General features: G+C 40.1%; 1 protein-coding gene across 6 annotated transcripts in view; it reads left to right on the plus strand.

Moving 5' to 3' along the window:
- Positions 1 to 12388, plus strand: part of EHBP1 (EH domain binding protein 1) — a 536766-nt gene that overhangs the window by 172424 nt on the left and 351954 nt on the right. For 4 of the 6 annotated variants that reach the window (XM_082851650.1, XM_082851653.1, XM_082851648.1 and 1 more), the window contains one exon: positions 10619 to 11022. In XM_082851650.1, coding sequence (XP_082707776.1) covers positions 10919 to 11022 — 104 coding nt within the window. In that variant the 5' untranslated portion in view covers positions 10619 to 10918. Of the gene's footprint in view, positions 1 to 2701; positions 2768 to 9669; positions 9780 to 10618; positions 11023 to 12388 lie in introns of those variants that run through there. The other 2 variants (XM_082851649.1, XM_082851651.1) reach the window with 2 other exon arrangements.

The raw sequence follows: 12388 nt of genomic DNA on the forward strand, positions 1-12388 counted from the left end.
CAAGAAGGGAGTCAAACATGAGCCTCAAATTAGAGGGTCATGGGGAAAATATCCAGCAGGACCATGCAATTCATGGTTCTAAAGCTGAATAAAGTGATTCAAGCCCATAAAAAGTGCCAATGAAAACTATCCCTTTTTCATGATATAAAACACGGAACACATTCATAGGAATAGAACATTTTGTGAAAGAAGAGTCTTCATTCACTTCCAGACTGAAGTGTGTAGATAGGCAAAATAGATCCAGAATCAGAACGTGTTAGATGTACTAGGAATGGATTTATTCTGGGAAAAGTTTTTATTTTTATCAATTAGGTATGATCTGTAAGCAGAAACTATAGATGGCAGCTTTTAGGTAGTGAGAGAACATTTTAAAGAGTACATAACGATTTATACAATATTTTCAATCTAAGACCTCAGTTATGCAATTTTAATCATTATTTTATTGTAAAAATCAATCTAAAAACATTAAAGGAGAATTTAAAAAAGAAAATAATATCACTCATAATCTTTACACCCCAACATATATTTGTGCATTCTATTTGAGTCTTCATTCTCTTATATATCTATTTTTACATTTTTAAAAATCATAGAACACATACAAGATAAAAACCAACTTTTAATTATTTTACCTCTGAAAATAGGAAGAGAGCTAAAATATTTCTGAATAAAGGGAAGTGAAAATAAGCTTTTATTATTGTTATTTTTTTTAATTTTTAAGGAGTCAAGAGGGAAATCAAATGGGATGGGTGTGTGTTTCTTAAAATCCTATCACATTCTTAATAACCATTTCATTCTTAAAAGTTCCATGTGAGCTCCAAGGAATGCATGGATCAGATTGTTTGGGCTAACATTTAACAGATTTCAGATAACCTCTCTCAGACAATAATTTGAATTTTGCCATGTGTTAATTTTGCATTTTTACAGTTAAAACAGTGTTGCCTTATATCCATCATTTAAAAAAATGGATCAATATCTCTGAAGTGCTGCAATGAAGCATAAAAATAATGATAAAATAGTAATGTAAATACTACAATTCAAATTTAAAAAATACAAATTGTAAACAGGATTTTTATAATTGTACAGTGCAACTACAGATTATAAATCTGTACGGGCTGTGACAAAGTCTATTTGTGACTTTGCACAAGTAGCCACAAAGAAATAAAGGTGTAAATTGGAAGTACAACAATAAATATCCAAAAATTTAATTTCACTAAGGGAGCAATCTATTAATATTACTCCCCAGTCCATTGGATTTTATAACACATTTCTTAATTAGCTTTTGTGCCATTGTTAAACAACACACAGTCACCTCTCATCAATTGAGATTTTCTAAAGTAAACACTAAATAATAGTTTCTAACTGATGAGGAATGTGAGCTCCTTGAGGGCAGAGATTTTCTCTTTTGATGTGTTGTATTCCCAATACTTAGCACAATGCTTTGAGCTTAGTAGTCATTCACTTATTAAAAAATTAGCTAATAAGTTAATAAATATTACTTAGAATATTATAAGTTAATAAATTACTTGTTAATAAATGAATGGATTTTTAACTAAAACTATCATCAAAGAAAATCAAAATCACGAAACTCTCATTCAAAGTTTTACTCTTGTAGCAAAAGTAGGTACATGTTACATTGTTGCAAAATCAGCTGAAAATTATTAAGATTTTAATAAGAGAAAGCAGAATGAACTATTGACAAAATTGTTTGACCAAATATCATTCCTGGGCATTGCAAATATCCATAGCATATAATGTTGAAGAGCAGTTAATATCATGCATGCACTGTAGTGGTTTCATTTACCAGCATGACAAGTATGAAGAAGTACTCAACAAGTTTACTCTATTTATCACTGAGAACTAACTGCAGGATTTTAGTAATTATTATTTTGTAAATTGTGATGTAGCCTGGGGAAGAGGCATGCAGAAGGTAGCTTTGTGACTAGCTACAAAGTGTGTTATTACAAGAATAAAAGAGGATAAGCAGTCAACAACAGACCTCCTGCTTTTGCTGGGTTGTTCAAGGAAAGAGTGAATATTTTAAATGTGATCAAGTTATGACCTCTAAGTATACATATTTTCAGCATGTGTTGTGTAAAGAAAGATGCACATGTGCAACACTCTCCTTTTTTACACTGAATCATACTGGTTATCAGGGGAAAGGTGCTTGCATTAGTTTTTGAAATAAGAAGTGGGACACTGATAATGCCAGATAATTATTTCTCAACCAGTGTAGCTTAGCACTATATTCAATATCTACAGTAGAACTAAATTTGTCACTTCAGGGATAAAATATCATGGTTTTTAATGTTGAGGATATCAGGATTTCTTTAGAAGACTGAACGATAGCACAAAAACTGTTGCTCGACAGTTGACTTTATTTCCTTGGAGAAAGATATCAATGATTCACTATTGGGAATATTTAAAAATATCATCCAAAAGTTGCAACAAAATATGGAGAAATAACCAGCAGCTCTCACAAAGTCCTCTTTACTTAGCAGGCCATGTTATACTCTCTGTAAGCCCAGTCACTAATTGGTTGATTTACTATAAAAAGCGAGATCTGGGATGATGTTGCAGCTCTCTTTGGCTCCCATGTTACTGCCCTTGCCCTGGAATTTTTCTCCATTTTGCCCTGCCCAGCAGATTGCCCAAACTATGCATGAGTTAATCCTGCCCTCTGAAAGTTGGGTTTATTTTCCAGCTCTACTCATCTAGGACAAGCTTCTGCAACAGGGCTACTTTCCCTTGGCCCACGTCCAGTGCCCTGGTAAGTGGGGTTCTGCCTGATTTCAGCTTGCTGCTTTTTGCACTGTTTGAGATGGAAATGCTTTAATTCAACACCAAATGGTGGGTATTCAGTGCCCTCCAAGATTGTGAATTCCTACTGCTTTTTCTTTGCCTTTCCTATCTAGCCTAATTATTTCAGAAGATTTTAATTATATTATCTTGTTCATACTAAATATAGTCATCCAGGAATTATTCAGAGGAAAACACTGGCTGCGTGCTATATTTGGTTACTCGGAATTTATTCCAAATATTGAAAACACAGATAAAAAGAAGCAGAGGTCAGTCCACTCTTTAAAATTCATTAAAGCCTCTTAAGATTTAATGGGAAATGACCAATAAACCTTGGTCAAAGATCCCTACTGATTTTACAGGAGGTAAATTTATTATATTTAGCCAAGACTTTCTCAGAAAGGGCTCCTAATTCCAATTCAAATCTTTTCTGCAATAATCCCAGTAATGGTCAACTTATTGGCAAAGTGTAAATTATCTCTGTAACTGCATTTACCTTGGCATATACAGCATTTCTGGGCTGGGACTTTACCATCATGAAATTATCTTGAGTAATCTGAAGAGTCAGACCGAGAGGATGGTACAGACCAGCAAAGGTACTCTGGAGTCAGAGCTGATATTTAGCTGGTTCACAATAGGATAGCTGGGCTGATGGTTCATGGCTGTCATCCACTCTAGCTGATTGATGTCTGTACTGTGTTGTTGCTAACATTCTGAGTATTTACATTTTGAATATCATCGTCACTTATAATATATTCTTGAAGAAGATTTCTGAGCCTTCTAATGGTTCATATGTTGCTCCATATAAACAGCCCGAGTCAGGCCTACTGAATTACCTATGGATGGTATCTGTAGACTTGTTTCTGTCTCTATTTGAATTTCAAGGCAGCCAAGGATGCTCCTGTGTCTCCACCAATCAGGTCCAGGTTGGCCTTTCCTAGACGTTGTGGGCTGGACAAAATTGGGTGTTTAGAACATAATCGAGGTCCTAGAGTTAGTGCCACCTCAGGTTCAAGGTGCAAAGGTTCATTATGGCTAACTGCAAAGATTCATTCATGGGTAGCTGGAACAGAAACAATTTCACAAAAGGATACTGTTTTTAGTTGAAAGATGGTTTTCTGATGCAGCTTTTCTAAGCTTTCATGTCAACCAAAGAGCTTGGGTCCTATAATGATAGAGAAAAACAGGGCTCCCTTTTTTTTTTTGCAGTACATGGGCCTCTCACTGTTGTGGCCCAGGGCTCCCTTTTAAGAGAATAAACATATGTTTCTAAGTATTGAATACTTTGTTAGAATTATTACTTTCAGTTATATAACAGGTACAAATCTCAATCTAAAAAAATTCAGGTTTGCAAGAAACATAATTTCATTTTTCCATAACTCAACCCAATTTCTATTTCAAGCGCTGATTTCACAAGGGGTGGCAGACACTTAATCACAGTCAATTTGGCAGGGATTGCATCTATATTGAGGAGACTTCCATAGGATTAGCATGTCAGAGGAAGAGGATGGGAACATTTAATCTTTGCTCCTCCTCTACCATGCTGGCTCTCCTAAGATTTCCAGTCTGTATCCTTCCTCAGTTGCAGCTGGTCCCACAGACTGCTGCTGGGTTGATCTTGGTCTGTCAGCAAGGTCCCTTGAGGCCTGCTGGCTTCCTCTGCCTCTGCACCCTTTTGGGTGTCTGGGGATCATCATGTTGGGTTTCCAGAACCTCCATGGTACTATGTAAGGTTTCACTGTCCTTTATGGTAGCTACCAGCTACATGCAGCTATTTAAATTAATTAAAACTAAATAATTTTAAAACTCCAGTTCCTCAGTTATGCTAGCCACATTTCAAGTGCTTAATAGCCCCAGGAGCTAGAGGCTACTGTATTGCACAGCCAAATATAGAACATTTCCTTTATCACAGAAACTTCTATTGAACTGGTCTTGGGTGGACTAGATACACGGCCCAGGTTTTTCTTATCTTTAGGGTCTTGCCACCTCTCTGGGGGTCTAACAAAGAAAAATGAATGGAAATTATCTCTCTTGGCTTTCAGATCCCATAGATAGATCCTGCCATTTCAGTTGCCTTTCTCCAAGGCTTCTGCCAGAATAGAGTGAGAATACGGCAGTGAGTCCTGTTCTCTGGGACCCATCAGCGTCTGGCCTCTCATTACTTTCCACCCAACTTCTTCTTCCCCTTCCAGTCCAGGAAATCCATTTCTTATCTCTGTGAAAGGAAGTTTTACTATTGTCTATACCTGCACTGTCCAACAGGAAAATAAGGCAAGCCACATGTGTAATTAAAATTTTTCCAGTAGCCACATTAAAAGAGTAAAGTAACAGTTAAAGTTAATTTTTAATGTCTTTTTTGATTCAGTACATTTAAAATATTATCATTTGAACAGGCAATCAATATAAAACTTTTAAATAAGATATATTCCCTTCATTTTTATATAGTCTTTGAAATTTGTGTATATTTTATACTGACAACACATCTCAATGTGAACTAGCCACATTTCAAGTGTTCAGTAGTCACATACGGCTAGAGGTTATCGTATTGAACAGTACAGGTCTCTAACTGGATCCGTTTCATTACACCCTAAAGGACTAGGGTTCTGAAACTCAAAAACAAGGAAAAAATCCCTGTTTCTCTGCATTCTGTTATACTGCTTTCCTGAAACAATGAGTGAAAACCAGCCTACTTGAGGGTGGGTACGATGCTGAGGGTGTCTTTGGGTGGGGTATAGGAGGAGAAAGGCCATAGGATAAAAAGAAATACCTAGAAAGACAACTACTACAAAAACCTCAGTTAATATTTCAGAAGTATTAGCCTGTTCCAATGAGTTTTTCTAAGGATATAAAAATTGCTATATAGGATTGTCAGAATAAGTTTGTTTGCTATGGATTTAAAAGAAATAATTTCATTAGCAGTTAAAAATTGCAGTAATATTGTTGTGTATTGTATAGCTGCTATGGTAACTGGAAAACACAATGCAAAAATCTGCAGTGCTATTGTTGCAAGTAAATCTTATTACTATGACTAAGGCACAGATAAGTTGCTGCAATAATACCTCTGACAATTTTTGCTGCAAAAACTGTAAAATCCAGGGATAAGAATTTTATCATCGGGAATGATAATAATTCAAGCCTGTGGGTGCACTTCATAGACTAGAATCTCTATTTGGGGGGTTTCTGAAACAGTGACTGGCAAAGCTGCTTCACTGAAAATAATTTCTACCATTTCAAAACTGTCATGGCAGAGAAGATTTGAAGTTTTGGGGTGGCATTTTCCTTTTTTTTTTTTTTACTTTTTGTATTCTATCTTCACTGTAAGCTTGATGATACCTAAAGGCAAAATAGAAATTATTTTAAATGTTGAATCTTCTGTTAAGTAAAATATCTATAAAATTTTGCAGTCAACACCTGGGGCAAATGGACAGGACAATTAAAGTAACTTGCATCTACAGGTCTATTACATGCAGATTAAGCCTGGGATGGAAGGAGATAATAAATCAAGACCTGAGTAAACAGGGGGTTAGAAAGGGGCAGAAGCACAGTGGGAAATTCCCCTTTGGAAGGGGGAGGGTCAGTGGGATGTACTTACTGGTAGGTAGGGGAAATGGGAACCTTAAGAAAAAGTTATCTTCTAGAATGTCAAAAGATCTCAGATTATATATGGCATGGAAGGTGGTCATGGGAATTGGGGATAAATGAATTCTTAGTAATTATTATAAAATTACGAGTCTACGTAAGTTATTGGTGTTCCACTCTTGGTAATCACTGAGTTAATGGGAGATGAATAATGTTAAAAGCAGTTTCTTTTGAGATTCATTATTCCTTGAGGTAGTGATGTTTGGTAGCAACTAAGTATTGCCCATGTTATTCTTGAAGGACTATTTTTTTTTTACTGTTTATTATTATTTTTGACTCTGTTTGCTACCAAACACAATGGTATACATTATTAATTACCATTTATTGACTGTTTACTATGTGTCAGGCACTTTACGTACATATCTTCCATCTCCTCAACATCCCAGAAAGGTAAGCATGATTATTTGTTTGACAGAATAAGAAGCTGGGACTCAGAGAGGTGAAGTAATTTGTTTTACTTTCTTGCATGCATGCTGAACATCTGTTTCTGAAAACTGTTTGCGAACAGGGACTATACCTTTTATGTACCGTTAATAGCATTTAATGTGATCAATACTCAGTTGGTATTCAGTATCGAATAAGTGGATAAAAAGATCTTAAAGTATTATATATTTAAGATTCTCCAATAAGTTTAGTTAGCAGACAGGTTATTAAAGAAAAAAAAAGTTATAAGGGAAGAAGTAGCTGCTCTGTGGGGCCTCCAGGAGCCTGTGAACTTGAGCTTAGCAACAATGTCAAGGTCTGCTTTTAATTCCTTCATTTCTAAACTTGGTCTCTTCCTGGCTACCTTTGCAGCTAGGATGAAAAGGAAGAGTTTACATCCAAGAGAAATACTTCCCCTCAAAAGAAAATCTGTCTTATAAGAAACTGTTGTTCTCGAAATTTTCCACAACTTGAGAAAGATTCCCTAGGGTCCTACACACTCCTCCTTCTCCTTCTTCTTCATTTTAGGAAGGGAAAGAGTATTAAAAGAAGCCAGGATAACCACATGATAAAGTTTGAAGAACAATAATATTAAATAGGATGCAAAACCCTCCTGATTATCATGTGGGTTGTTCCTGAAGGGCAACATAGATTAAAATAGTTTATGACCATTTCTATAAATTAGCCATTTTAAAAAACCCATGGGCTTCCCTGGTGGCGCAGTGGTTGAGAGTCTGCCTGCCGATGCATGGGACACGGGTTCGTGCCCCGGTCCGGGAAGATCCCACATGCCGCGGAGCGGCTGGGCCTGTGAGCCATGGCCGCTGAGCCTGCGCGTCCGGAGCCTGTGCTCTGCAACGGGAGAGGCCACAACAGTGAGAGGCCCGCGTACCGCAAAAAAAAAAAACAAAAAGAACACAACAAAACCCATACACTTAAATCCAATTATGATCATAATAATAGCTGTAGGTTATAGTGACTTAGTAAACCACTCAGGAAGGACACCAGAGAACTGCAAGATGTACACAAAATAAGAATCAATATAATTATTATGGTTATCTTTAATATTTTAAAATTGAGACTATAGCAAAATAAGTGATATCTATGCCCTTTTCTGTTAAATGTACATTGTGTTCTTGTATTATATCACTTTCTTTATTGAAAATGGAAATAGAATTCGATACTGGATTCAAGCCTTCTGTGTCTTCCCATCTATCCTGATTCTTCAATCTCTCTCTCCTTTCTCTTGCCTCCCTATGTCTACAGATGAGCTCGACTCTCACAGTCACTGCCCTTCTTCCTGTCCTTCAAAGAATCCTTCCCTAGACCCTAACACCTTTCAAGCTATTTTGTCCATGCACCCTGCTCTCTGTCCTTAGTAAGATTAAGAATGAGCCTTAATTGTTTCCAGGATTCATCTTGCTTGTTTTCTTTTCATATGTTAGCTTCCTTCTCTTTTTTCAATTTGCCCATGGCTTGTAGGGTGCTCCTACTTCTCTGACCATTCTCTCCTCAGTCTCTTTCCCACTTTGCTTCTTCCTCAAATGTTGAGATTCCTCGCCCTCCCTCCCCCCCACCCCCCAATTTCATTCTTTGTCCTCTTTCTCTACGCCAGAGGTCTGTGAACCACCTAAAACTGAAAGCGAACTTTTGTGTCTTATGATAGGACATATTTCTCCTTGGGAAAGTATCTATGCCTTTCATTATCGTTCTCAAAAGGGTCCTTGGTTCTTTTAACAAGGTTAAGTGCCCGTGCCCTCACACTCTCCTTAGGTTATTTCATCCTCTCCTTTGCCTCTAACTACCCTTCTTACATACCAACCACTGCCAAGTTCATCTACAATTCCTACCAGAAGAATAAGATTCATAGAACTGTTTAAGAATCATAACAAGAAGAAATTGCACCGTGAACATTTTGTGCCTAGCTCAGCTTACTGAATCTGGTTCACTGAGGACCAGTTGACTAAATGTTAGGCGGGGGCTGGCCGGGTCATTACTTCACAGTTTGTCAGAGGAAAAACCCCAGGAGGTGAAACCAAGACTGTGCTCGCAAACACCCTAGCGGCTAGTGGCGGAGAGGGCACACCCAGCTCCTAGGGTGGGGACAGGAGAGAAAAGGAGAGAAAACCCCAGTAGCCGCACAGCCCACAGCTGCAGCGAAGCCAGTCGCGGGCTCTGCTCTCAGACTCCAGACAGAAACCCCGCCCAGCACCCGGCACGCCTTTGACCGACATCCACCTTCAGCAACCACCTTTCAGATCACTATAAACACTCCTTACTCCTCCCACCTATCGCTTCCCTCTCGAAGCCAATCAGAGGAATGGGCGGGATTGTCCTTAGAGGGTTCCAGTGTGTTTTTTTTTTTTTTTTTTTTTCTTAAAGAAGGGTATACTGTACACCGCGTTCCGGCTGGGGAAAAAAACACCTCCAGAACTTGCGGGGGAGGGGGGCGTGGAGCCCTGTGATGGGCACCCGCGTCGGCCAATGAGGTGTCCCCGCCCCTTAAAGGCCCTGCCGCCGAGGTGGGCGGGGAAAGCGCGGGGCCCGGCCAATGGCGGCGGGGCGGACGGAGGTTGAGCGGCCGTGGGTAGGGTTAGTGTGAGAGGTACGGCGGGGGAGGTAATGATGGTGGTGGCGGAGGAGAAAGGCGGGGGAGGGGGTGCTGGGCGCTGAGCGGCGGCTCTGGCAGGGTTTTGTAGGGTGGGGGACGGTCGCGGGGCGACTCCGTCCGGGAGGGGGCGGGCGTGAGGCGCTCCGTCCGCCTGAGGGGCTGCAGACCCCGGCTGGCTCGGCTGTTCCATGTGGCTCCGGCGGGGATGGAGGACTCGGTGGCGGCGGCGGCGACTGCTGCTGCGGCGGCGACGGAGGAGCGGCGCTGAGGAGGGAACCGGGCCAGACTCAGCCCGACAGCGGGATTAGAGGTGTGAGGAGGGGGCGGGAGTGGACGTGCGGTGGGACCGGGGCTCTGGGACCGGGCTGGGGTTTTCTGGCATCGCCTGGGTGACAGGGACCGCTGGCGAGCCACCGCCTGCCTCAGCTGGGGGGCAGGGGTCTGGGCTCTGTGCGGGAGGAGAGGAGGCTTCGGCGGACTATTCCCTGAGGATGGGGGAGGGAGGCACTGCACCCCGCACCGTGCACTTGCCTCGCTGGTCATTGCTTCACGCCCAGGCAGGAGTTTCCATTTCTCTCCGGTTGGCAGCAAAGGTGGAGAAGAGCCCAAGTGGCCTGGAGCCGGGACACTGCCCTCTCTCTGCCTTGAGATTTCCCTCCACTCCTTTTTCCCCATCCATTTCCCCCTCCGACTCAACAGCAGCGTTCTTCCCCGCTCCTTAATTTGTTCCACGCACATATTCTAGGACTCAGAGCTATTCACTATCGGCTGAAAAACAAAGTTTATTTTAAAATACTCCACTTCTTCCTCTGACTGGCGGTGGACATTAAACAGCATTCCTAGACTTTCCCGCTCTGCTCGCCCTTCTGTGATGCTAGGAGAGGGAGGTAGGGCCCCGACTTTCGCCTCTCGATCGTTGTTGATGCTGATTACCTGATGTGTTGCTCCACGTCTTTGGTGTGAATTGTAATTTCTTCCTTGGTGTCTTGCATCCTTGATGTTACTGGCTTTTGAGGTTGGTGTTTTGTTTCATTGTTTGAAAAACATGCGGAGAACTGGGCTTGTCTGTTGCAGTGTTATCTAACATGGGTGGTTAGTCACTTCTCATGCTTCTCTCCTCATATTTTTTCTCTTTGTTTTGCTTTACAGTCCTCCAGAATACACATCATATAACTCACGAGGTGGAATGGTGATGTCTCCATGAGGGAACCTCCTCTCACTCATCCTGTGATGTGTGTCATACTGTTCTTGACTGGGCCATTCATCTAAGATGTGATTTACCCTGTGAAACAGGGAGAAGACTTATGGACCCCAAACATCATTTCAAGTTGTAGTTGAGTTTTTTAAAGTACAGACATACATGCAAAGCTCCTTTGCTTTGGACCCTCTGCTTTGTTAAAGCTGCTGTGTTGCTAACCCAGAACTGCTCCACTGTTTTGACTGATCATCATGGCTTCAGTTTGGAAGAGACTACAGCGTGTGGGAAAACATGCATCCAAGTTCCAGTTTGTGGCCTCCTACCAGGAGCTGATGGTTGAATGTACCAAGAAATGGTAAGAAGTGCCTGGGTGTAGAGTTTGCTGTGCTGTGGCCTAAACTCACTGTGGCCTAAACTCTGCTGCTTCTGACAGCAGATTTACCTTTCTGTAGTGCACAAGTGTGTAGAAGCTGGGCGGGGTGCAGATTACTCTAACAAGTACTGTGGTGTGCACTGTTGCTGCTGGTACCGACCCTGTGGGTTTTAATTACTGCACTTCAGTATGGCTCAGAGGACTGTAACTATGAGAGCACACTAAGTACAGTAGATTTGGTCTTGAGGTCTTTCATCATTAGTCTTAGAATAACTTTGATTTTTATAACTTTAAGGAGGCATGAAGAATGGCTATTGAAATATTGTAAACATATATGCATATGTTTTGATGTAACATATGTCTATGTTTCAATAGAGTTTTAATACGGAAATCTGTTCTTGTGGGGTGGTGATAATCTGTTTTAATTTGTTTTTGATCTTTATTTTTTTTGCTTAAAATAACTTTTCATTATTTGCATAATAGAGTGCCAGTCCATACAACCTTAGAAATTCTTTTGTTCTGTGCTTAGTCAGGCAACTGTGTTTTATTTTAATTGCCTAATGGGATACATTTCTTGGCCAGACTTAAGGAAGCAATTAGTAGTGCTGGTCTATGATTTGCTTCTTTCCACTTGAGCAAAGTAAATTTAGGGCTTTCTTTTCACTGCCCTGAATGATAAGCAAGAAGAATTCTTATTTAGTCAGAGGAAAAAAGTTAATCTTAAGCAAATGGTACTTTGGGTTTTGATTTATTGCAGTGATTAAGCAGTATTACTGCAAAAGTAAGTCCATTTCCTTGTCCACATGGACTGTAATCTCATGTCTGTGTTAATCTCTCTTTTTAACATCCTTTTTATTAAACGGAAAAATAGCTTCCTCTACTCTAGAACTCTTAAAGCATATTTGAATATTTATTTGGAAACTAGTTTCCGAATGCTTTTCTCTTGAACTTGTTAGGAATGTTGCTTTATGTGCAATTCAAGAAATGCATGTACTGATTACCTACTTTATAGTAGGCTCTGTGGCTTTAGAGTTGAATATGACATAATCCTCACCCTCAAGGAGTTCACAGTCCAGGGTAATGACAGTCATGTAAATAAATTCTCTGTGATAGGTGCAATAATATAAATATGATGTAGGGATCTTTATTTGTCTCTATCACTTAACAGTTGGATATCCTTGGGGACAGGTTATTTACTCCTCTGAGATAGTTTTCATATCGACAAAGGTAATAATGGTACCAATTCATAGGAAGGGTTATTGTGAAGATTAAATGAGTTAATACATGTAAAATACTTGGAACAATGTCAGGCACATAGTAAATGCCCAATAAAATGTCATCATTACTT

This window comes from Leucopleurus acutus (genome assembly GCF_964270905.1).
Source record: "Leucopleurus acutus genome assembly, chromosome: 12".
Taxonomy (NCBI): domain Eukaryota; kingdom Metazoa; phylum Chordata; class Mammalia; order Artiodactyla; family Delphinidae; genus Leucopleurus; species Leucopleurus acutus.